At 43.1% G+C, this 25184-nt stretch overlaps 1 protein-coding gene across 22 annotated transcripts in view; it reads left to right on the top strand.

The window, feature by feature from the left end:
- Positions 1–25184, top strand: part of ST3GAL4 (ST3 beta-galactoside alpha-2,3-sialyltransferase 4) — a 174796-nt gene that overhangs the window by 139514 nt on the left and 10098 nt on the right. For 13 of the 22 annotated variants that reach the window (XM_083588947.1, XM_083588958.1, XM_083588946.1 and 10 more), the window contains 5 exons: positions 13791–13869; positions 15747–15816; positions 18140–18214; positions 18405–18502; positions 22188–22248. In XM_083588947.1, coding sequence (XP_083445073.1) covers positions 13854–13869; positions 15747–15816; positions 18140–18214; positions 18405–18502; positions 22188–22248 — 320 coding nt within the window. In that variant the 5' untranslated portion in view covers positions 13791–13853. Of the gene's footprint in view, positions 1–101; positions 276–10175; positions 10338–13790; positions 13870–15746; positions 15817–18139; positions 18215–18404; positions 18503–22187; positions 22249–25184 lie in introns of those variants that run through there. The other 9 variants (XM_083588950.1, XM_083588949.1, XM_083588952.1 and 6 more) reach the window with 4 other exon arrangements.

Raw genomic sequence — 25184 nt, 5'->3', positions numbered from 1 at the left:
GATAGTGCTGTTAGTTTTTTACCCTCTGGCTAATCTCTTTTGATGTCATAGAGGAGCTTTGGGGGAAGAGATGTCATATATTTAGCAACTTCACTGTTACAGAAGAGCTGGGCAGCTTGTGACTTAGGAGACCTTGAAGCTGATGCCTTTGAGCCACTGGTTAGGTTCAACCACTCCCTTCATTACTTAGATGCCATGGGCGGTTTTGGAGCCTTTTGATCAAAGACCCAGGTGGTACTTACCGTTTATGTGTTACGCACTTTTGAAAAGTTTAGGTAAGTCTTAAATCTAATACGACTTAAATCTAATATGTAGAATCTCATATTTAACTCCACGAGATTCTTTTACATCTTTACAAATACTAGAAAATCTTAGGTGGCATTTAACATTATAAGATTTATAAAACAAGGTTTTAATTCATCTTTGGAAGGAATATTGCAGTTCACTTTGTTTCTGGAATTTCGGTTGCATTCTGAGAAGAGAGGGCGCCAGCTTATTGAAGTAAATGGGGAAGGATTTTCTTCCTGGGCAACTAGATTCGGAACCCAGCCCACACGCTCACACTTTCATTCTCAGTCATTCTTTACCAGGTTCTGCAAACCAGGCCAAATTAAGTTAATATCTTGGGTGGTGTCAGCTGATTATAGTCCAGAACATTTGGAGGGCACCATGTGGGTAAAGGCTGCTCTGCACTCAGTGGTAGCTGCTTTCCAAGACTTCAGGCAGGTGTCTTCTTCAGTCCAAGGTGCAGATGTGGGGAATTGAAACTGAGACCTTCCTCACGCGCAGCATGTACTTTGCCATACTTCCCCTCTGTTATAGCCAGTTTCTCCAGACCTGGCTACAAATACTTCTAGATCAGGAATGCATCTCACCATGCATGACTGCCAGGTTCTTATCTTGTGTGCTTTGCTACTATCTTAATGCCTTTTAAAATACATGCAGCCTCCCCGGCTTTCCTTCCTCAGTCAGTAGAATATGAGACTCTTTAATCTGAAGGTTGTGGGTTCGAGCCCCACGTTGGGCAAAACGATTCATGCATTGCAGAGGTTGGGACTAGATGACCCTCATGGCCCCGTACAAGTCTATATGATTCCTCAGTTTCTCCGGCTGCTTTTCCCTGACGTGTCTCTAGGCTTTCTCAAAAGTCCTGCTACTGCAGCCAGTTCTAATCTTGAGTCATCTGCTGGGGCTGATAACTCCTGGCTGCTCTAGTACTTGGTGGTTGGTGTGTAGAAAAGAGTTGACGCAATTTGTTCCAGAAAATGATTGATCTGAACTAGGCATGAGGATGCCTTCCATTAAAGCAACCCCACAATGGTTTACTTAGCAACACTAACAATCTGTTTCTGTTTATCCGCAGCCACTGTTCTATGTTCTCTTAGTGGTTAGCTGCACTGCTTTGTTCAGGATGGGTGTATACATTTCTCCTTTTGATTCCCTTCGCATCCACCCATAATGCCCCATATTTGTGCCCTCAACCATTTCAAATTATTTACCTTCCCTATCAGAATGCTTAAATTCATTAAAAGAGTTCCCAGGCAACACCTTTGTAAACCTTGTAAAGCATGCACCTGAATGTGAAGACTCATTCAAAGTCCGGGTCCTTTGCCCAACAGTTTCCATGGTGTTTCTGCCATACTCCACTACTGTCGTTCTTGGTCCATTTAACGTTGTCTACCAGATTGTAGCATCTCTACAAGGTTTCAAGCAGAAATCGTTCTCAGTCTATGCTACTATTCATTTCCGCCAGCAAAGCAGGGATTGGATGTGAGATCTTCTCACTTAAAACATCTTCTGGAATGTTTTACTGTGTTTCATGTTTTTATTTGTTGGAAGCTTCCCAGAGTGGCTGGGGCCATCCAGTCAAGATGGGTGGCATATAAATAAATGAAGTATTTTTATTTTTATTCATTCAAAGTGTGTGCTCTCCCACTATGCTACCATTTAGGGTACCATTTGTGAGTAGTCTATAGTATTGACTGCAATAGAATTATGATAATGACAATAATAATTTATTTATACCCCACCCATCTGGCTGGGTTTCCCCAGCCACTCTGGGCGGCTCCCAGCACACAAAACATCACAACATTAAAAACTTCCCTAAACAGGGTTGCCATCAGATGTCTCCTAAAAGTCAGATAGTTGTTTATTTTCTTGGCATCTGATGGGAAGGTGTTCCACAGGGCGGGCGCCACTACCGAGAAGGCCCTCTGCCCGGTTACAAGCCTACTATCAATGGGGTGTGGGGAGGAGATGGCCCTATGGGAAGGACTCAATAGCTTTTATCTGCTGGACCAGTTTCCATTATTGTATTTTTATTTTAGTATTGTTGGTTGTTAATAATAATAATACTAATAATTGTTGGAGGCGATGCACAGTCAAAAGGTACGTATTTCCATATGTGGTGTTGTTGTGACATCATCAAACCCTTCTGGAATGTTGTCTTCAAAGAAATAAGCTTGATATACAACAAAACAATTGAAATGTTCCTTTCACTTGCACTGCTTGGGCTTAAGATCACGTCTGCTCATGATTATCCTAAAGAGGACCTCTTAGCCCTTCTGTTGACTGCTGCTTGTATGGAGATAGCCAGATTTTGGAATACCAGTGATGGGCTGAACATTGATTCTTGTTATAGCAGAGTATGGTCAGTAGCATTGGCTGAGAAACTAACATGCCAGGTGAGAGTGGAAAAGGGCAAACACAATCCATATTCCTTTTATAACATACGGCAAATGCTTATTGAATACATAAATAGTTCAGACTGTGGTAGCAATCCACCCAGCACTCATGGGAAAATTTGGTGTGATACTTTAGAGTAATCAAATGAAACTTTAACACATGGCATGGTAAAAGTCTGTAAGTTTATCAGAACAAGTTACTTGTTGTTTACTGTTGTAACAATTGTTTTCTCAAAATTTATCTTCTGTACTGTGAAAATAAAAACATTATTATTATTATTATTATTATTATTATTATTATTATTATTTTATTATTATTATTATTATTATTATTATTATTATTATTATTATTCCCCGCCCACTCTGGGCGGCTTACAGCATATCACCATCATCATCATTATTAGATTGTGATATTTTGATTGCTGTAAGCCTTGCTGTAGTAATGTGAATGCATTTGAAGGGTAAGTTATAAATAATTGAACTGAATAATAAGTAAATTATTTTTGGCAAGAAGATGAGAGATGAGATATCAGCTCGATAGGCTAATGAAACCGACATAGGGATCTAATAGTAAAACACGTGAGTGCTGTTGTTTTACTATTGCACAATAGGAACTTGGCCATTAATTTTGAACTGCTTCTGGAAGAAAGAGGCATGTGTTGCCCCGGAGTAAATTAACATCCTTTTGGATCAAGACAGGCGGCTAAAAGTGCTGTTCCTATTTTGCTTAGGGTTGTAGTATTTCTATAATTTATTGCCATAATAACAACTATACAGAGATTCATAGTTTATGTTCATCTGGGAGCTTAGAACACCTGTTGTATACAAATAAATTGCACTGAGTTAGGGACAATCCCAGGGACTGATGAGCTGTACTGACTGGTAAGGGATGAATGGTAACAGTTGGGCTGTGGGAAGAAGAAGTCTTCAACTCCTGGAAGCTATATCAGATCAAAGAATGAAAGCGTACAATTGAAAGTACATCAACATAATGTATTGTAAATATGACTTGACAACAGGTGTACAGCCCAGAATAATTGAGTAGTATTTCGCTGAGTTTGCATGCGTACAAATTTTCTGCTTTATAGCACCTGCTGAAAGCTGTCCAAGCTCATTTTGGATATATTTTCCAAGGAAGTGAACCATAGTTTCTTGATCTTCAACTCTGTTTAAATTATAGAGTTGGAAGGGACTCGAGGGTCATCTAGTTTTCTGCTGATTAATATCAATTGTTTTTTTACTTTAGATAAGCACAATTCTCTCCAATGTCCTTTCAGTCTTTTGAACCTGCAACAAAACAAAAACAAATCTTTTGAGGTTGGATGTGTCAGCCATTGATGGCACACCTCTTCACCATTTACTAGCTTCATCTTGTAGTGTAGAGGTGAAAATCTTCTGGGTTTTTTTAGTCTTTGGGGAAATTGTATGATACAGCCAGCTGTGGTCCATCTTGCATTATTAGCTATCACAAATTATCACTGTCATAGGCTAGTTAGCAGAGTCTTCTCTCACCTGCCTTTGGCTTTATTGGTGGCTCAGCAGGGAGAGGTCGTAGAGGTCTTGGGTCTGTGTTTGCTGGGCTGTGAGGTCCCTTAGACACACCTGCCCTCTATCTAGGATGAATTGGTGGCAACTAGTGGAATGTGTCTTGACTATTTCTCATTCTTAACCTTTTTTTTTCTTTTAACAACATTGTGATGAGTGAGTGGCACATCTGGTTTGGAGTGGTATGTAAGTGGCATGAGGCTTTCCCCCTCCTTATTCAATGAACTTGGGTGGAGTCATCTCCAGCATATTAGAATGACTCTGACTCAGGGCAGATGACTCCTGCCAGTGGTGATACCCAGTGCTATTTTTCTAGAAAAAGAAGTGCCAGAACTCACCATGAATGCCTCCCTTGTTCTCTTATAATGACAATGCCACCCACCTGAGAGGTGCTGGAACTGAGTTCTGGTGAGTTTCAGACTGAAAAATAGCCCTGGTAATACCGTTACAGTGGTACCTTGGGTACAGTGGTACCTCGGGTTAAGTACTTAATTCGTTCCGGAAGTCCATTCTTAACCTGAAACTGTTCTTAACTTGAAGCACCACTTTAGCTAATGGGGTCTCCTGCTGCCGCCGCGCCGCCAGAACATGATTTCTGTTCTCATCCTGAAGCAAAGTTCTTAGCCGAGGTACTATTTCTGGGTTAGCGGAGTCTGTAACCTGAAGCGTATGTAACCTGAAGCGTATGTAACCCCAGGTACCACTGTATGTTGATTGTGGCCTCTCTGCTTTATTTCCCTTTGCTGGAAATGTTGGATTCCCTCCTGTCAGCGTGTCAGATTGGCTCCAGCTTAAGGCAGTTGCCAAAGGGCTAAATCAGGGGTCACCAATCTACGGTCTGGGGGCCGGATAAGACCCGAGGGACTTGTTTATCTGGCCCACAGCGACCCACTTCCAGGTCGGAGAAGCACCGGAAATAGCTTGTGCACATGCGCATGGGCCTCCTCCGATCCAGAAGTGCACCGGAAATAGCGTGGACGCATGCTATCCCGCCCTCCAGCCCGCCATGCAGTTGTCGCTGGAGACACCGGCCCGAGGCAAGGAAAGCTTGGAGACCCCTGGACTAAATCCTCCTTTCTTTCCCTGATTTTCAATCAATTTTTCTCCAAGGTGGCTTACAACAAATACAATGTAAAGCATTAAGAATAAGAACACCCTGCCTTTTTCTCTGATGATACTCAAGGCAGCTCACAGATTAGAAAAACAATAGCTAAAAACATCGGGGGGGGGGAAGCAATAATTAAAAACCAATTGAACATTAATGGAATTAAAACTATATGCATATATAAAATGTACTTAAAACTACCAAACACCCTTATTCCTCTGGTTTGAGGTAGAGATCTGAGTGTCCTTTTAGTCTGGCTTCTGCAGTCTTGGGACAGTTGGAATTAGAGTATGCTTTCTGACAGAGATGAGAGAAGGGATGCTTTCTATAGCTCTCCCTTCTCTTGCTGGTGGTTGGGGCAAGACTGGATAAGGTGCCTTATGTGTTGGCATAAGAGTAACAGAGAGGTTCTATCAATGAATGGAACTAAAAAGAGAAAGAAAGGGCTCTCTGTGACAGGGAAATAAAAACTTTCAGAGTTTATTGCACTCTGTCGACGGATGTTTAGTAACTGTTTAGTATTGGCTAGTGTTCTTTGTTTGCCCAATGACTTTTGATCCTGTATTTGTCTACCCTGTGTCCCTGCTGCCGTTTAAATAGACAAAATTATTATGTTGACGGCAGCTGGCTGGGGAAGCTACCAAGATGGTGTCTGTAAGTAACCATGAACTGCGGATTAATACAATGTAGATACCGTAGATTCTGGCGTATAAGGCGACTTTTTAACCCCAAAAAGCAGGTTAGAAAGTTGGGGGTCATCTTATACGGCGGGTATGGGTGGTGCGGCACGGAGCCCGCCCACTGCTGCTTCGGAAGCAGCGGCAGTGGGCGGCGGGCTCCGCTCTGCGCCGGGTGGCTTTCTCCCGGCATGGAGCTGCCCAGCGTATTAGGCGACTGGGCTTATAAGACGAACCCCCAAATTGCAGCTGCCAATTTGGGGGGGTCATCTAATACGCCCAGTTGCCTAATACGCCAGAATCTTCGGTATTCATCTCCCACCCTCCTCATGTGCAGCTGGTAGGAGGACCTCTGCTCAATTAGTTTCACCTTTAAATAATCTTGCTTTGCCTTGGTATAAACCATGGGTCCCGATTTAAATAAAATTCTAGTCAGTTTCAGGACTAGTTTTCTTGCACTTGCAAAGTTCATAAGTTAGTTGCATTTCAGGTCTCTCTTTATTATGGTACAGTGGTGCCTCGCAAGACGAAAAGAATCCGTTCCGCGAGTCTCTTCGTCTTGCGGTTTTTTCGTCTTGCGAAGCAAGCCCATTAGCGGCTTAGCGGATTAGCGCTATTAGCGGCTTAGCGGGCTTAGCGGATCAGCTGATAAGCGGCTTAGCGGATCAGCTGTTAAGCGGCTTATCGGATCAGCTGCTTAGCGGCTTAGCGGATCAGCTGTTAAGCGGCTTAGCGGATCAGCTGATAAGCGGCTTAGCGGCTTGGGAAAAAGGGGGGGAGGAAAAAACCCCCGCAGGAACTCGCAAGACATTTTCGTCTTGCGAAGCAAGCCCATAGGAAATTCGTTTTGTGAAGCACCTCCAAAGCGGAAAACCCTTTCGTCTAGCGAGTTTTCCGTCTTGCGAGGCATTCGTCTTGTGGGGCACCACTGTATTGATTTATTACAGCTATTGTTTTATAAATGCTTACTAAGCATGTGTACACAAGAACCACCTTGTTAAACATACATATGAAATACTTAATGAACTATATTCATTTAAATAAATATGCACACAATGCTGCTTCTTAGCAAATGGATTAGACGTTTACCTTCCAGCAAAAACGTTTGCAGGCCATTTATCAGTTTGATTGCTTGCCCTGAATCTGAACCGAATGTCAAAGTTTATTTACTTATTTTTGTCTGGTGGAACTGACGGGGTTTAGTAGGGCTCCTGGGTGACTTTCCGCCTAGGCACCAACCAAAGCCAGTCCCTGCTTAGCTTCAGCCCATGCCCGGGGATTAGAATAAATTGCATGACTGTGTCTTGGCAGTTTATCTGCCAACTCTGCAATTTGTATGTCTTATCAGAATAGCCCCCATGGAATTAGACCTTCCATCAGCATCTCATTCCATAGCCCTTTTCAGTTGTTCCGAGTACTGGGGCAGTATCATAGTAACAGACTCTGGGTTGTATCCAGCTTAGTTCTTTTCAGAGTAGACCTATTGGAATTAATGGACTTGACTAACTTAGGTTCATTAACTTTAGTGGGTGGAGTAGAATTAGCAATGGATGCAACCCTCTGTTTCTACTCTATATGCATATTCATTATATGGAGGGAGCTCTCTACGTGTACAACTGTGGGACTGTGTCTTGCTACGCCCTTTCTAATGAATGTGCATAGGTTGGAAGCAGACACCATTATCATTGTATGCATTTAGAATTAGGGATGGGGGAGAAATGCAGTTTTGTTTGCATTTTAATGAGAGACTACCTAATGCACTCTTCTCGAACCAATACGTACATGATCTGAAACACAGCTGTCCTTTGAAATTTGCAGTTCTCTGAACTTTGCATTGCCTTTCCCCAGCCCATGTTTTCAAAGCTGCCTACAAAAATGTGTATATTGAGAGAAAATTGCACTAAGATGCAATTTGCTGTGGAAATGTGGGGAACTGGATATATGAGAAACTGAAATGGACATATTTGCCGATCCCTACTTAGAACAATTGAAAAGGGCAGTGGATGATGTTGATCTAGTGAGTTCTGAAACTGGGTGAGTTTCCTATTACACTGTACACATTCTTTGTCGAAAAGATGTCAGATGACAGGTAAAGCTTTCTATTGTGTGCAGGTTTCTGAATGTCAAGGAGCTTTTAGAAATGTTTTGTAGTTTCGTGTGGTTTGTAGTAGATGTTAAAAGCTTCTGCCAAACGAGCCCCACTCCAGCCTTCATACCAGACTCTTCAATCCTGTGAAGGGTAAAGTCAGCAGAATAAGCCTTCTAAGTCGGCACTACAGTCAGCACCCTTGTTTTGGTTTTGACTGCACTAATAAACCTGCCCTTCCAAGGGAAAGATACTTGCTTCTGCTCTGCTAGTTGTCTGAAATAATACTCCTCAATGAGAAAGAATGACCTTCTGGATTTTATTGATGTGTTTATAGGCTGCATCAAAACTGAAGGACTATAAAAAGTCGAGAGAGAGAGAAGTAGTTGCTAAAGGGGTTATTTGAACATGCTGAAAGTCTATTGATTGCCCATGAATCTATTGACAGCTAGCCTCTATGGGAAAATGAATTCAAAGGCTGCTTTCTAGTTAAACAAGAAAAAGAATTGTGATCTGTTATGATTTTTTAAAAGCATTTTATAGTTAATAACAGTTTGATTTATAGCTGTACTTTTAAAGTGGCATATTCAGATTATGCTTGTTGGTTATTCTCCCCACCTCCTCCATACATTGAAGTGATTTATTTTTGTGTATCTCACTTCATTATATTAATTTATGAGCTTGTATAAGTGCTATTTTGGTGAATGGCTATGGAATCCTTACTTACTTTGCAAAGCTATAAACGTTGATATGTTTATTAGGTACCAAGCTTGTTGTCTTTTCAGTGCGGGTCAAAAAACTTTTTGTTTTTTCCAGGCCTTTTAGATTATTGTTTTTAACTTGGATTTGAACTGGTCAGGCACTTATTGCTTCTTTGTCATAGGGCACCAATTTTCAAATGAAAAGCTCTGCTGAAACGGAGTCTTGTATTGAAACATAGACATGGGCAACTTGATGTTCCCCTTAGGCACTTGGAAACGAAGAACAAAATTGTGGTTTTTAATTTGCAAAGACAAATGTCTTGTCCCTGTCTTCTTTGGAGCATTTCTCTTGAGTCTTAATGGTTGATAGCTGCTGCACAGCAACCTCTGCTTGTTCCTGTTTCCATGTTCATACATTTCAGACGGCGTGTTTATACAAAATTGGATGAGAGGGGACCTCAACAGCGCTTTAGATGTATCATATAGATGTGACTAACTACATTAACATTTCACCAAAACAGACAATATACTACACCGTTTATGAATGTACTGTATATCCAGCCATAAATAAAGCACAATTTCTGTCAACCCCAAGGGAACACAGTAGGGAACACATTATCCCTCATGACTAGGCCACTGGAAATATGTGGGTCCCTAAGGCTTTTCTGAAGGCCTAAAAGGGTGGTAATTTTGTGATGTTCAACTGGTAGTGAGTTCCAGAGTTTTGAGGAGAAGCCACTTTTGATGGTGGCAGTGAAATGAAGAGCGCTGAAGAAGGGTGCATGGAGCTTTTTGCTGAGCTGCTATTTCACCCCTCCCAATCACACCCCTCCCAACCTGCTCTTCATTCTCCCCCAGTGTTAAGTCCACTTTTTCCTGCATTAAAAAATCCTAGAATAGCAGAAATGGCCAGCAGAGAAAGGGTTAAGCGCCCAGTTCTTACTACTTCTCTATTCCCCATGCTTCACCCCCCAAAAAACTTTAACAAGTCTTGTATTGATGGCAGGGGATAACACACAGGTAAGGAAGGAGACTATCTTCGTAGTTTGGGGTGAGCTTTGTCCAAATTTGGGCAGGCTCATTTGGTTTTGGGGAGAGGAAGTAACCTGCTTTGTTAGCAAGCCAAGCCCAGATAAGCTAAGCATAATGAGCCCACCAATCACTAACCAAAGCCAGTGTTTTGCTTTAACCAAAAAGACCTGTAGTCTCCTTTGGCATGCATTTGGGTGCAATGTGTAGTTTAGGCTTAAGATGTGCTGGGCATCATTCAAGAGTCATCACAGGTGTGTTTGAAAGTAAACACTGAATGTGGTCAGGGAAACTTCCTTGTACATTTTCTGAGCCACATGGCAATGCAGTGTTGAAAACCCTTAGTGGGAGACTGGGCATCCAAGAGGCAAGTTCCACTTTTGCTCAGTCATGTTGGGTGCACCCACTAAGGAAGGAAAGCAGCAAACATAAACCCAGAGGCCCTTTTGAGAGACTGACTTCTTCGCTCTGATTGAGATGACCGAGCTGGAGCAATTTGATTCTTTCCAAGTATGTTGAGTGTCACCTTTTATCGCTGCTTCTTTGTCTGTTTTATGAGGGATCCTGTCTGAGGTGTTCAGCGGCTACAAAGCGCACTGAGCTGTCTTGTCTGGTGTTGGATGAGGGCTTGGTGATGTTTCTGGGTATTTGGGGTTGTGTCAAAACAGAATGTTTTTGAATATGAACAGTAATGAATACATAGATGTCTCTCCTTTAATTGCCCTTGCATGCTTTACATTTGGAAAATGAAACACTGGACCCTGTCTTTTGTAATGTGTTTGCATATCAGTTGCAAGCCAATTCCTTCCAGTGAGAAGCCTCCAGCAGATTGGGGCAGCAGGTCTCCAATATTTTTTGTCCCTGGCACCTCTGAAGCAAGATGTTGGCAGGGATGAACTCTTGGACTGATGTAGGGGCAGCCAACATGGTACCCTCCAGATACTGTTGAACTCCCATTCCCACCAGCCCCAGCCAGTTTAACCAGTGGCCAGGGATGATGGAGGCTTTATACCCCAACAGCATCCAGAGGGCACACTATGTGTGTAAATACATGCATTCACATATTAACATAAGATGAGATATGTAAACTTTATAAAATTGCTGAAATAGTTGCAGAAGAAAGCAAGTTACAAATTGAAATCAGAACTGGAACAAACAGTGCTTTTTAAAATATAACTTAAATGTAGCTTTCTTAAGTATTTGATTAGGGGTTGGGGTTTTTTCTTTTTTTGAGAAGTTTTATTCTGAGTTCAGTCTACATGAATTTAAATGATCTTGCATTAACATCTGTTTTGATTTTCAATGAACATTTATGATTATGCATATTTAGAAAATAAAACACAATTCAGAAACGTTTTCACATATTCAAGATTCGTTGAAATCAAAAGAGCTCAAGAGCTTTCTTTTTAAAAAAAAACACCAACAAACCTATGTAAACTTGTTATTTTTAATTCTGTGCCAGAGACAAGAAGAGTTTCCCCAACCTTAGAATAAATCATCATCAAACCTTTTATTGGCATCACATACAAACATCCAGAACAAATCAATACAGAATTACCACTTCCCCAGTGGCAGAAAACATTTGCTAAAAGAAAGGAGGCAGAGCAGTAGAACGAGTGCAGGCAGCTTTCCTCTTCAAGATTTTTACTGTCCCACGCTGAGTACCCTATGCAGCCTTGTGTCTAGAGGGAGGTCAACACGGTAGAGACTGTCGCCTGGGCGGGATTTCTTCTATGCTGATTAAACATCTGCTTTACATCAGATAAAGATCCTCTCCTTAGTGAAGTTTTGTTAGATCCCTTTCTTTCCCCAGGGCTACAACAGTTTAACAAGAAGGTACAGCAACTTGGGCTGTCAGTGGAACTTTTGCGATTGAGGTCCCTACCATCTGCCAAGGCTATAATAAAAACTAGGTTGTGGGATATTGAACACCAAGAACTAACAGTAGCAGCAGAGAAAAAAATGTTCCCCTCTTTATTTTCAACTTTCTTGGGCACATGAAACTAACCATAATTACCTTGAATTTCTGCTCAACCCTCAAGAAAGAAGGGCATTTTCGCTGGCCAGGTTAAATTCAAATCCATCAAACCTCCTTTGGGGAAGGTTCTCAGGCAGGGTGGAAGGAGAAAGAACTTGCCCATGTGAAGACCACCTGGTGGAAACGCTTACACATATGGCTCTAAATTGTAAACCTTAGAATAAAAGACAAAAAGATGAAATCCCAGGAAACAATTGCTGGGATTAAGCTTGCATTTTTTTCCTGGTTTGGGTATAATACTAACCAGAGTTTTTTATCATCTGAACCTAGCCCATCAGCTTAACTATGGTTTGTTGTTGTCTTACAAACCCTGGTTTGCTTTATTCATGGTTTGGTATTCTAAATAAAAGCAGCACTCTTATTTAACCATGGTTTGTTTGCCCCCCACTCATCCCACAAGACAAGAGAAGTTGAAACTAAACTTTGGAGAAAGAATCATCAGTTGTTTGATTGTCTGTGGGGCAAACCATGGCTTATTAAACAAACCATGGCTTAACATTTTGTGTGAGACAGGCCTTGGTTGGAAAAACAGCCTTTTGGGGGGCAACAACTTGTATAACAATGTATACTCCCTTGAATATAGTACATTTTATATATTAAAGCCTTTCTCTTGTAAACAGTGCTATTTGAATAGTGAGCTGCTGCTGTCTGTCTCCTTGTTTGTTCATGAAACTTCCCGTGTTGGGAGGGAAAATGCAGTCACAACATCTCACAGCTATTTGAGCTACATTCTGCAACGTGAGATTCTTAACATTCTTATCAGGAGAGTCTATGAAAGCTCTAGATACGGTGTCTGAATGCTGTGGTGGAGTGGATGAGGGCCAATAAACCGCTTAAATCCTGAAAATACAGGGACTTTTTCAGTGGGTGGTTCCCATATTCAGGAAAATGGCAAGTTACCTGTTCTGGATGGGGTTGCTCTCCCTCTGAAGGAACTCCTGGATATATATTTGTCATTAGAGGCCCACAAATGTCCTCTGTGGCTCAGAGTACCTTTTACCAGCTTCGTCTGGTTTGCCAGCTACGACCATTCCTGGGCAGGGATATCCTCACCACTATAGTCCACATGTTGGTAGCTTCAAGGTTGGATAACTGTAATGTGCTCCATGTGGGGCTGTCCTTGGGTCTGGTTTGGAAGCTCCAATGCTCCTATATGGAATGTGATGGCCATATAGAACATGTGATGCCATTGTTAGCACAGCTGCGCTGGCTGCCCATCTATTACTGAGCCAGGTTCAAGATCCTTGTATTAATTACAAAGCCCTTAACAACTTAAGTCTAGGTTAGTTCAGGAATTGCCTGAACCTTAGATCTCAGCTCGATCACTGAGATCATCCGCAGAAGCATCGTTGGTTGTTCCCTGAGTTGGCGAGGCTCACTTGATAACAAGAAGAAATGGGAGTCTTCATTGTCATTGGTCCAGTATTGTGGAATACAGTGGTACCTCATGTTACGTACCGCCCCCCTTACGAATGCTTCGGGTTACGCATTACGCCAACCCAGAAGTAGATGCCCCTTGTTGCGAACTTTGCCCCGGGATGCGAGCGGGATGCGGGCAGCAGTGGTAGGCACCATTAGCGAAAGTGCACCTCATGTTATGAGTGGTTTCCGGTTATGAACGGACCTCTGGAACGGATTAAGTTTGTAACCGGAGGTACTACTGTACTCTGCCAATGGAGACTCAGTGGGCACTTTCTGTTTCAATTCTTAAATGCCTGCTGGAAACTTTTCTATTCCACCAGGCCTATGCAGACAACTAAGACTTTATCTTTCTGCAATGGTTAGTTGAGGTCTGTTTTTAACTTTCGTGTGTATGGTTTTATGCATTTTGTGACAAACTGCTTTGATATCTTTAATCACGTAGCTGTGTGTGCATATCTTTATTAATAAATAACTCAAATGAGCATGTCTTCTTTGTTTTCCAGGTGGCTGATAGCAGTTGCAATGAGAGCAAAAGCCACAAGACGATTCTTCATCTGCTGATAAAAATGATCAACAAGTCTCGTAAGTCCAAGTGTTGTGCCATTCCCCTTTCTTATGCTACACTTATCTGGAAGCAAGTGTACTTGTGATCTGGACAAGTAAGGGTGGGGTATGTGATAGTGTAGTAGAAAATTATGTTTTAAAAAATGGTGGGTATAAGATTGGCTAAGGACTGTGGCTTGCTAGGAAACAAGGAAACATGTTCCCTGGTCAGATGTGACACAAAGCCAAGAAAGGGTTCCTAGTTTGTTTACCCCACCTGTTTCAGGGGATGAGCAAAGTGGGAACTATCAGTAATCATATCAGTGTGTTGCTCTTTCCAGATAAACCATTCTAAATCTTAGCTTATCATTATATGAGAATGCGGCTGATACAGTGACTTTTGTCTTCTGGGTTTCTGGGGTTTTTCCTGTTGTTATTCTGTCTCTCACAGCTACAGTAAACCTACTAGTAAAATTATGGACTGGTCATTTCTTCGTCAGAGGGCAAATGGGCAAATTTAGCAGGGGATCAAATACTTTCCCCCCTCACTGTAAGTAACAGATGTCACCACCAAGGTTTACAGTCATAAGAAATACCCACCGTGCAGGATTGGGAATGTTAAAGAAGAAGAAAAAAGTCAACCTTGACTTCAGCAAAAGTGATTGTGGGCAATGGGCCTTGGAAGCTTCTTTCACAAATGGATGCCCAGAAAATGATTTCTCGGCATTGGATAATGGTGTGGATTCAGCTGAAAAGCACCCTGTCTGAGGTCATATGGAAAGGCTTGTTGTGGGTTGAAAGAAGGAGGTGCCTTTAGAAAATGAAGATACAGGTTCCAAAGAGGGAAAGGATGCATTTGGAGGACAATGCCAAATGAGCAGTGCCAAGGGGGAAGGGTTCCCCAATGTACTGTTATCCAAGGACCCATGAAAACCTATAGCCTCCCTGATGAGACTGCAATCTCAGCAAAGCAAATTATTCCACACACCCCCCGACACCTGTAACCTGGCCTCTGCCACCGCTTGAGATCCCATCCACACTAAACATGGCTTGCCCCAAAGAATTCTGGGAATTGCAGTTTAAGGGGTGCTGGGAATTGTAGCTCTGTTGATGGTAAATGACAGTTCCTGGGATTCTATGCAGGGAAATCATCTGCTTTAAATGTATGGTGTGGGTGGGATCAGAAAGGTTTGTAAATGCTTTTAGGTTGTTTATTACAACTTTGTGCTCTTAGGCTTCTATCTTCAAAATCCATTGATTTAGTCTGTATAGGATTGCTGTTTCACTATGCTTTGCCCTTGTACTCTTATTCAGGTCTTCACCTGAAAAACTGTTGAGGGAGAAGCAGGGTTGCACGCACTAACCCTGCTCCCAACATCCCCGTTGGTTGCAACCTCAGACCTTTGTGGATTGGGTCAAAGGTCTGATTCTCTTGTTTGTTCAGCTGAGTGCACACTGAATTCTCTCTGCAAGGACATTGGAATTGTGGGCTAGAGCAGTACACATGTATCCCTTTCATACATTATTATGCCTACATGTTCTTCAAACGCCCCAGATACGACCCAAAATATGTCCTCCCTTCCTTTGTAGAAGATGGTGACATCTCCGTACTTGACCATCTTAACCTTAGGACAGGTGGCTGGGGCTGATGGAAGCTGGAGTACAGCAACACCTGGAGATCCATAGCTTCCCCTACCCCTGATGTACAGGTGTCTGCCTTCTTGTTACATCCCAGGTCCTAAGTTTGCAGGTTGGCTTCGAAAGAGGCCCCAGAGCTGATCCCTAGTGAATCCAGGCTCAAGTTAAACCTCTCTCTCACTCTGCACTCTGGCATACCACCATATGTGTTTTAGGTGTTGTGTGGCTACACTTGACTGGCTCAGTGTTAACAGTATTCTGTCTTATTTTTTGTTCAGGATGGAAGATACTTGGAGTATTGGCTATATTTTTGGTGATGGTGTGGTATACAAAATCCCGGGAGGAAAGGTACATGCAGCTGTGGGATGGTTTTTCTTTTTCTTTTAAAAGGGGGCACATGGGGTGTTTTGGGTCGTTATCCCTGCCCTCTTATTAAGGTCAGATATATTACCTGAATCGGGCCTTAGCTTATTAATACCCATTGTTCAGAAACACCGGCTAGTTCAAAATGGACCCTCAGGGCTTTTAACTGGGAACAATAAGAGAGAACATCTCTCACTTATTCATATGGGTGACAAGTCCATTCCTAAGCGCTGTTCGACTGCTTTCCTTGCAAGTAGTGGTGAGGAGTCTGTAGACCTCCAGTTACTGCTAGACTTCCAACTCCTGTCATCCCAGTACAGCCAGCGGCCAGGGATAATGGGAGCTGGAATCCAACAGCATATGGAGGGCTACAAGTTCCTTGTCCCCGATTTAAAGCCTTGGATGGCTTGGGAGAAGTGTGTGTCAAAGCAGTGCCTTATCTTACATCTACCAAAGAAACCAAGTGGCCCCCCCTTCCTATTTCCCACCAATGGTTTTGATACCACATTTGGGGACAAATAAGAGGAGTTGGTGGTGTTGATGTTTGGTAGTAAAGCAACATGGGGCTTTGATCCATGTAGAAAGCATGTTCCCTGCATGATCAGGGCCCCCAGCATGGTTGCTTTTCTTTCAAAATAAAAGTGGCCAGCTTAAAAAATATTTTCTTTTAAAGTGTAAGTAATGTGGCATAAGGTTTGGCATTTTGAACCGAATAAACATGGATTCCCTCTTCTCCTTGGCCGTGAGCTTGCCATGTCTTGGGGCGCCACGTAATAAGCTATGCACTGTAAGCAATTAACAAAGACCGACTACAAAAAGTGGTTGTGCAGGTGACTGAGAGCTGATTCACCCCATTCCACCCTATAGCAGCTGAAAGGTCATCATCCCTGACCATTGGCAATGCTGCCTGGGGCTGAGTTGGACCCAGAGATGGTAGATCCCCTCTCTCTGGTTTGCAACAGTAAAGAAGATTTAGCAGTAAAAAGAAAGGCTATACAAAAACACACTTATCAATAAAACTTACGAGCCCTGCTCACTTCTGTCCTGCTTGCAGCCATTTGAGGAAGGGTGCTTACCTATGTAAGCACCTCTTCTCGAATGCTTAAGACACTTTTATCTCCCATTACTTTCCAAATGCTTGGAGCATCACTTTTCATGCTCTGTTAGTGCACAGGCTGGTCCACCACTCTTGGAAGTGTAATCCTGGGCAAGGAAGGTGCCTTTTACTGAGGCTGTGTACACAGCACACATGTAAAGCACATTACTTCCCCCAAGAATCCTGGGAACTGTAGCTTACTCCTTCCAGACCTGCATTTCCTAGGCCCAGGATTTTTCAGGGCAAGTTATGCTTTCAGTGTATGGCGTGTATGAATTTTGAGGCCACCTATCTCAGTAATGTCTGCACATTTATGTTGACAGGCTGTGACTCTCCAGGGATTTAGGCAGGGGTCTTTCCCATCCCTCCCTAACTGGAAATGCTAGGAATTGAACCTGCAACTTCTGTCTAAAGCACATGTTGACTTCTGCTGAGCTGCAGCCCCTTTCCAACAATGTGGGTCTTAGGAGAAGCTGTCATTTCTGCACAGCCTCGCTGATCCATGCTGAGGACTTGTGCCCCACACATCAGCCAAAATGCTGCTCAGCGTGGCTTACATATAGTCAGTTAAGACGAAACAGTACTTGCCCAGAGGCTTACAATCTAAAAAAGCATGATACACAAGGAGAAAAGGAGGGAAAGGGAAGAGGAAAAAAGCAAACTCAGGCATTGGTTCTTAAATAGTAGTCCTTACAATGACTATCTGGCATAGAAACAGTTCTCAGGCAGGACATGCCTGATGGACTCAACCTTTGGCAAATCTGATGGAATGAGCCCTGCTTCTCATCTGTCCCATGGAGGCACACTGATGGAGTGGTGGTTTGTTTCACTTGTGGCTAGCAGGTGATGTCCCAAACCAAAACTCTTTCTTGCAAGTCCCTAGAGCGTGGGTGGATTATGGACCTGAAAAATTTCAGCAGTGCCCTGTGGGAGGACAAAATTTGGTGCACCTCCTCCTCTTGCCTTCTGTTCTGCTCAGATCACTATGTCATAGTTGCGATGCCCTGCGGCACCCCCTAAGCTCAGCGCCCAGGGCAGCAGAACCGGTCACAGTGCCCTAAATCTGCCCCTGCCCTAGAGGCTTGGATTGCACAAGCATCCACTCTTAAATTGTACATCACTGAGACAACTTGGGGGGGGGGGGGCTAAGGAAACAACAGCAACAACACTTAACTCCCCCCACCCCATTTCCCTTTGTTGTTTGTCTTACAGTTTTTATTTCCCAGTACAAAAGATGACTTGTCCTCTGGGAGAGGTGGAGAAGAAAGCTGCACAGCTCATTGCAAAGTAAGTAACGGGACTAGTTGTATACTGTGTGAATGGGGTCTCTCAGATCTCATCTACCTGCTTCTCCTAAGCTTGGGGGGGGATAGGAGGAATGGGGTGGGATGAGATAGAGTGAGTCTAACAGGAGAGGGAGGCTCTGAATATATAAAATGCCAGATTTGCATGATCTTCTCCTCTGCATTCATTGCAGTTACACACGGGAACATCCACTATTTTTACAGCTAAAGGATTACTTCTGGGTAAAGACCCCTTCACCCTACGAGCTGCCATATGGTACTAAAGGAAGCGGTAAGCAAACCAGCTGTCTCTTTTCTTCTAGCAAGCATCTTCTGTATTTGTCTCTCTATTCCATGCTTTCCCTCTCAGTTTTCTTGCGGAAAGTTTGCTCTGATTTAGTAGCCATCTGTTGGACTATTTTTCTAAGATCATATATATATCGTTCTTCACACAAAGGTAAGTCAGGTGTTTCCACTCTTTCTCCAAGGAGCTCTGAACATCTTACGTTTCCAGGTGGTCTCCCATCAAGACAGCATATAGGGCCCATGCCGTGTGGCTTCTTTCACTGCAAAAGTACACCCAATAGCATACCTTATCATTGCAGTGTGCTCAGTTACTGAAGGCGACTTTCACCAGATCACCTAGTTTGGGTTCCTTATCCACACAGCATACTTTCTAGCCCAGGGTGGTGTCCTCCCATTACAGCTCCCATCATCCATAACTATTGGCTATGCAGCCAGGGGCTGATGGGAGCTGTAGTTGAAGAACATATGGAAGTCACTACTATCCCTGCTGTAGCCACATGTGGCCAGTTCTGATTGCTAAGGGCCAATATCAGCAAAGTTGTGGTTTCCTTAGCCTCTTATTCACAGTATAAACTATAAGGAAGTTGCAACTGTGGAGACACACAAGAGCCACAAGCAGTAAAATAGCAGAATAGATAGCTGTAGTCACTGATTCCCTCCTTCCTTATAGTTTATGGATGTTGTTGGGAACCTCACCAACAACATCCGTAAACTATCAGTTTGTTATCAAGGAAAAATATAAAATTAGAACATAGTTAGAAAACAAGGAGCTCTCTTTGCGGCTTTTGTGGAGGAAGAGAGGGGAGCATGTGAACCTGAGACTCACCATATCTCAGTCTTGCCACACTAAACTTTGATTTAGTGTGGTGCTAAAACTGAGCCAGAGATAAGGAAAGACATCTGTGATAGGTCCAGCAGAATGTGTTCATCAATCATACACTTTTAGGTTGGCTCATGAGAATTTCATCATATCAGGTAACCTTGGCATTATTTTGAAACAGTGGACTTCATTCCAAGAGGCAAAAGTATAAATTGGCAGGTATCCACTGGACAGGTGTTCATCCTCCTTTTAATGGCTCTCTCATAACTGTTGCTGTTGGTTGAAAGTTAACTGACTTTAATAATACAAAGGACTGCATTCTACTTCTGTTGAGTGACTGGCTGTACCATTGCATTTGTTAACAATTGGCCGTCAGATTCTTTTTAATGCCTCTCATTTTCCCAAGGAGTTCAGCAAGGTGGAGGTTCCCAAAATAAGCACAGTTCAATGACTTTATGTACAAAGCTGGAACTCTTCCTTCCCCCTCCTTTCCTTGTTCCAGACAGAACCACTATTGTGTGCAAGGTGCAGTCAAAGGGTCTGTTGTTCCAAGATGTGTTGGGTTCTGCTTATGAACTGATAACATCTCGTCTGCATCTATCTGTAGAGGGATCTGACTGTTGTCTTTCCTAATCCACTAGTACATGACAGGGAGAAAAACACACCTTGCACACACAATGCGAGTTGAGTTGTGTTGCCTCATGTCATGGCCGAACATTAAAAAAAAAAAATTGGTAAAGTGTAGTAGGCTGAGCCTTTTTAAAAAACTTGTAAAATTTCTGCATGCCCACAGCAGACGTTCAGGAGGAGTTAGAGCACTTCTTTTCTTGTTGGTGTGAACTAGGCCTGTGGTGCAGCAACCCAACCAAGAGCAGGACTTGGTCTGTACTCTGGGGAACGCTGATGTTGCTCCAATAAGGGCAAGCTGAAATTGAGCATTTATATAGTAGCAGCTATATAAAGAGGAGAAATCCAAATCCAGGGTTGTGACATGAGTCTTGTCAAGACCCTGGTCAACAATGGACTTTGGAACTTTCAAGATACATCTAGATTTATGTAATTTTAGCAGAGAACCTGCTGTGGAAACATGCTTGCTGCACTGTGCATGCTGCTTTCTCTCCCACACTGAGTTTAGCAGGCACCATTTTATTTACTTTCCCCCCAGAATTTGTATGGTGCCTTTCAGGGTTAAAGCTTTCCCAAGGCTAATCTTCATATTTGTGGCTGTGCGGAGTGGCTTTTCCCCCTTCCTTGCCAGAGTAATTTTTCTACATCAAAAAAATTATTCCTTTTTTAATAGGGTGGGAGACTGTACCTACGGTACTTAAGAATGTAAAAAGAAAAGAAAAAAGGATGGTTTGCTTGAAGCATGATGGGTCGGCCACGGTGATTTAACTTTTGATTCGATGTTCATTCTGTCTGTCAAATGCAGTTAAAAACTTTCCTAGTTTGGGTGTTGTCAATATTCTTTGCAAGAGGGAGGGCTGGGTCACCCTAAGACATTTTGCTGCCTAAGGTGGATAAGATGAGTTGAGCAAAATATGTAAGCTGCTTCCCTGCAGTTAGGTGTCAAACTACCAAATATTTTTTTGAGAAACTCATTTGGAAGCAAATGTTTAAAAAACAAGGTTGTTGTTTTTTAAAAAAAAAATAATTGTCTGTCCACACAGAGCTTTCCAAGGCAGTTAACAAGAATAAAGAACAAATATAATACAGCAAAAGAAAGATTGTAAAGATTACCATATAAACTAAACACTATATGGCATAAAAGGGACGCGGGTGGCGCTGTGGATAAAACCTCAGTGCCTAGGACTTGCCGATCGCATGGTCGGCGGTTCGAATCCCCGCGACGGGGTGCGCTCCCGTCGTTCGGTCCCAGCGCCTGCCAACCTAGCAGTTCGAAAGCACCCCCGGGTGCAAGTAGATAAATAGGGACCGCTTACCAGCGGGAAGGTAAACGGCGTTCCGTGTGCTGCGTTGGCTCGCTAGATGCAGCTTGTCACGCTGGCCACGTGACCCGGAAGTGTCTGCGGACAGCGCTGGCTCCCGGCCTCTAGAGTGAGATGAGCGCACAACCCTAGAGTCTGTCAAGACTGGCCCGTACGGGCAGGGGTACCTTTACCTTTACCGTTATATGGCATAAAAAACCAAACAATCAAGCTATAAAGCAGCAAAACAAAAACAACAAAAAACCAAAACCCACAAAAAAACACTAACCAATAAAGTTGTAAAAGCAGAAGTCAATATAATATATGAGCCCACAAATGCATTCTCCAGGTTGCAAGTGGTGACTGTAGATGGTATTCAACTAAGTTTTATTCAGAGTAGACTGACTAAAACTAATGAATATAACCAAGTTAGGCCAATTCATTTCAGTGGGTCTACCCGCACTGTATCTTTCCATCTGGTGACAACTTGCTCCAGGGCTGAGTGGAAAACAGAAGAAGGCTTGTCCAGTCCTAATGCCAGTTGGATGCACTTGGATGCTGTGAGAGCTCTGATAAGTCCATGCCCTTCTCCTGTGCCTGGAACACAGGAGAAAAGTGGGACCTTTAAAACCAGAGAGTCCTCTCTTCTGAGTTCCTCTGGAGTTAGCATGGCGTCAGGCAAGAGGCAGGTTATATAGTAATGCTCCCTGCACCATTTTGCTCTTCTTGGCTCTCCACTCGCCCTAAGTAAGTTGTAAGAATTGCTTTGCTACGTCAGAACAAGATTCCATCTAGTCCATCATTCTGTTTCCAGCAGTTTTGTCCTTTGGGCTGATCCATCGCGGCAGCTCGTACGTTCTTAATGTCTGAACCGAGGCAGCATGGACTAAGCCGGTTAACTGCCTACATTTGTTCCTTTGCAGAGGAAATTCTCTTGCGAGTTCTGGCGATCACAAGTTATGCTCTGCCTGAAAGCTTACAAAGGTAATGCCACTTCATTCAGAAAACGGGTGGGTTCAGTTATTTGGGCTCTTCTCTCCCATTTATAGAATTGGTAGCTGCAGAGCATGTAGTATCTCTTTTCTCCACCATAGTTACTCGGGGCACGTTCATACATGTGTGTTACAGAATGAAAATTTTACAGGAAATATGTGTATCTATGTATTTTGGAAAGTTGCTTGTTTGCTGTATATATTAACACCTCTTAAGATACCGTAACCAGATTTTGCATGATGGGTCCTAAGATCAAGGAGCAGGTTTTCGTCTATGTTGGCATACAGTTAGACACCATTTTGAATCAAGATGGCAGACAGAGCTTTACAAAACTGTTGGTGTTAACCACTGATTTCAAAACTGCACCAATATTTTCGTTTCTTAGAGTTCCCAAGCAATGCTGGGAACGAGAATTTCTCTCTGTCTGTAAAGTCACAAAGAGGTCAATTCAGTGGTAAAAGAATTCAGAGAACCCAGAGTCCTGACCCTGCAATCAGAGTCAATGGTCAGGGGAGGATACTCAGAAACTTGCCATTTTTACGGAGATGTGATGGCATGAGCATGAGTGGAGCTTGTGGTTTGTGTGGGAGGTCCCTCTTTCAGTCCACAGCTTCTCCAGTTTTTTTAAAAAAACAAACTCTTAAGGTGACAGTGCTTTTGAGAGCACCACTGTTTGGAAGGTTTCATTCCCCTTGGAACAATTTCCCCCCACTTCAGCCTGTGTTGCAGGTATAGTTTTTAAACTTAAATCCTGCAAAACCTGCTTACCGGAGGTAAAACTGGGTGTGAGTGTGCACTGTACAGTTACATCAACACCACTGTGCATCTAAAGCAGGGGCTGGCAAAGTTTTTGTGGCTTGGGGCGGTTCACAGTCCCACAGACGCCGCGGTGGGCTGGAGTGTGTGTGTGCGCACACACACACGCCGCAGTGTGCTGGAGTGTGTGTGCGCACACACATGCACAAACGCATTTCTCGCACTCCTTCTAGCGCGGAGGAGGTGTGTGCAGCTTCCCATTGGCTGCAGAAGCTTCCTGCAGCCAATGGGAAGCTGGCCAGCATCACGGAAGGGGGTCCCCGCTCTGCTCTGCACCGATTTAGCATGGCACACAGCAGCTGACTGAGTGGGTGGCAGGGGTCCATGGGCCAGTTAAACGACTCCCATGGGCCGCTTGTGGCCCATGGGCCTTAGGTTGCCGACCCCTGATCTAAAGCATTTACAGCATATATAAAGCACATGGCTTCCCCCAAATAATCCTGGGAGCAGTAGTTTGTTATGGGTGCTGGCAATTGCAGCTGTGTGAGAGGTAAACTCAGGGTTCTTTGTGGGAAACCATGTTTGTTAAGTGTGCCTTAGATGTATGGTATAGAATGCGACCTAAGAGTGGCAATCCCTCTTTCAAATCTTAACGTGGGGAACCTAGAAAGTTGCTTTAATCCATGTCAGGCTATTAGTCCATCTAGCTCATTTACAGGCAGCGTGACTCTCCAGTATTTCAGAGTGCCAATCTTGATCAAGTCTCTGACGTGTGGTTCCATCCCTTGCTTCGGGACATGAAATTGTGGCACTGAGTCACAGCCAGAAGTCTGACGTCTGCCTGGAAATGAAGTCAGTGCTCTGGAAGTCAGTCTGGGTATTTAAAGTGAAAAGTAAGAAATCCACAGGAGAGTAAAGGAAGTGTTGGTTTTGGCAGAGGTGTGAGAAGCTGAGCTGCCAATCAGCCAAAGCTAGGATGACATAGCTAATGTAGGTGTGTGCAAATTTGTGGCTTAATCTACCAAGCCACTGGCCTAGTGTATTAGCATGTGGGTAAACCAGGTAGGTCTGTGCCTTAAATTCCCATTCAAGACAGAAATTAATTGTATTGGCCTAGCACCTGGCTTCCCATCTACAGAATAGCATTGAAGTTGCATATAATAACTGGATAAAAGCACCATATAAATCTCTGCCAGCAACCATTAGGGAATGTTCACTAAAAGTTATGCATGGTATATAACACTGATGTGCCTATCTTCTATAAAGCCCAGTAGTTTCCCATTATGTTGTAGAGGATGCCAAATTATGGGTACTTACCACCATTTGTGGTGGGAATGTCTACACATTAACCTCTGGTGTAATATAGTCTCGCAAACAGCCATAATGGAAACGTCACAGAAATTGAAGGTGGCAAGAGGAGAGAGAAAAACAAGATGATTTATACACTTGATGGTATACTTTTATTAAATATACAAATGAAGCAACACAGAGACAAGAAATGCCTACAACATATATTGCGATATGGTGTAGATAAGTGGGTAATAATACTCTTACTATTCTGTGTTTTTCCAAGTTAATTTACTGAAGTTGGTTTACTGCAACCAGCTCATTATGATGTACTGTAAAATGACGTGTTGTATTTTACCCTCCTAGTGACCCATTTTTTTTTGTCAGTCGTATCATGTTTTATTATGCTTGTACGATGTAACAAAAATTTAAAAAATAACAACAGAACATGCAAAAACATGGCTGTGTTACCAAAAAGCAGGTATTAAAGACGCTATGGGAATATTTGAAATGGATAACTTAACAACACTTAAAACAGGCTTCTTCAAACTCGGCCCTCCAGATGTTTTTGGCCTACAACTCCCATGATCCCTAGCTAGCAAGACCAGTGGTCAGGGATGATGGTAATTGTAGTCCAAAAACAGCTGGAGGGCCGAGTTTGAGGAAGCCTGACTTAGAAGGTATTTATAGAAATATAGCCCAATGATGAAAGGTAATTAAAGGGAGAGTGCTGTTGCACCCATGCCTTGCTTGCAGGCTTCCCATGGGCACCTGGTTGGTTTCTGTGAGAATAAGGTGCTGGATTAGATGGGCTTTTGGCCCGACCTAGCAAGGCTTCTCTTATGTTCTTAAATTCATAAGGGACTATTTCAATCTTGATGTTA

This window comes from Podarcis filfolensis (assembly GCF_964270895.1).
Source record: "Podarcis filfolensis genome assembly, chromosome: 15".
In the NCBI taxonomy this organism is placed as follows: Eukaryota; Metazoa; Chordata; class Lepidosauria; order Squamata; family Lacertidae; genus Podarcis; species Podarcis filfolensis.
Note: the sequence above shows the minus strand (reverse complement) of the source record. Positions and strands in the feature narration are given on the sequence as shown.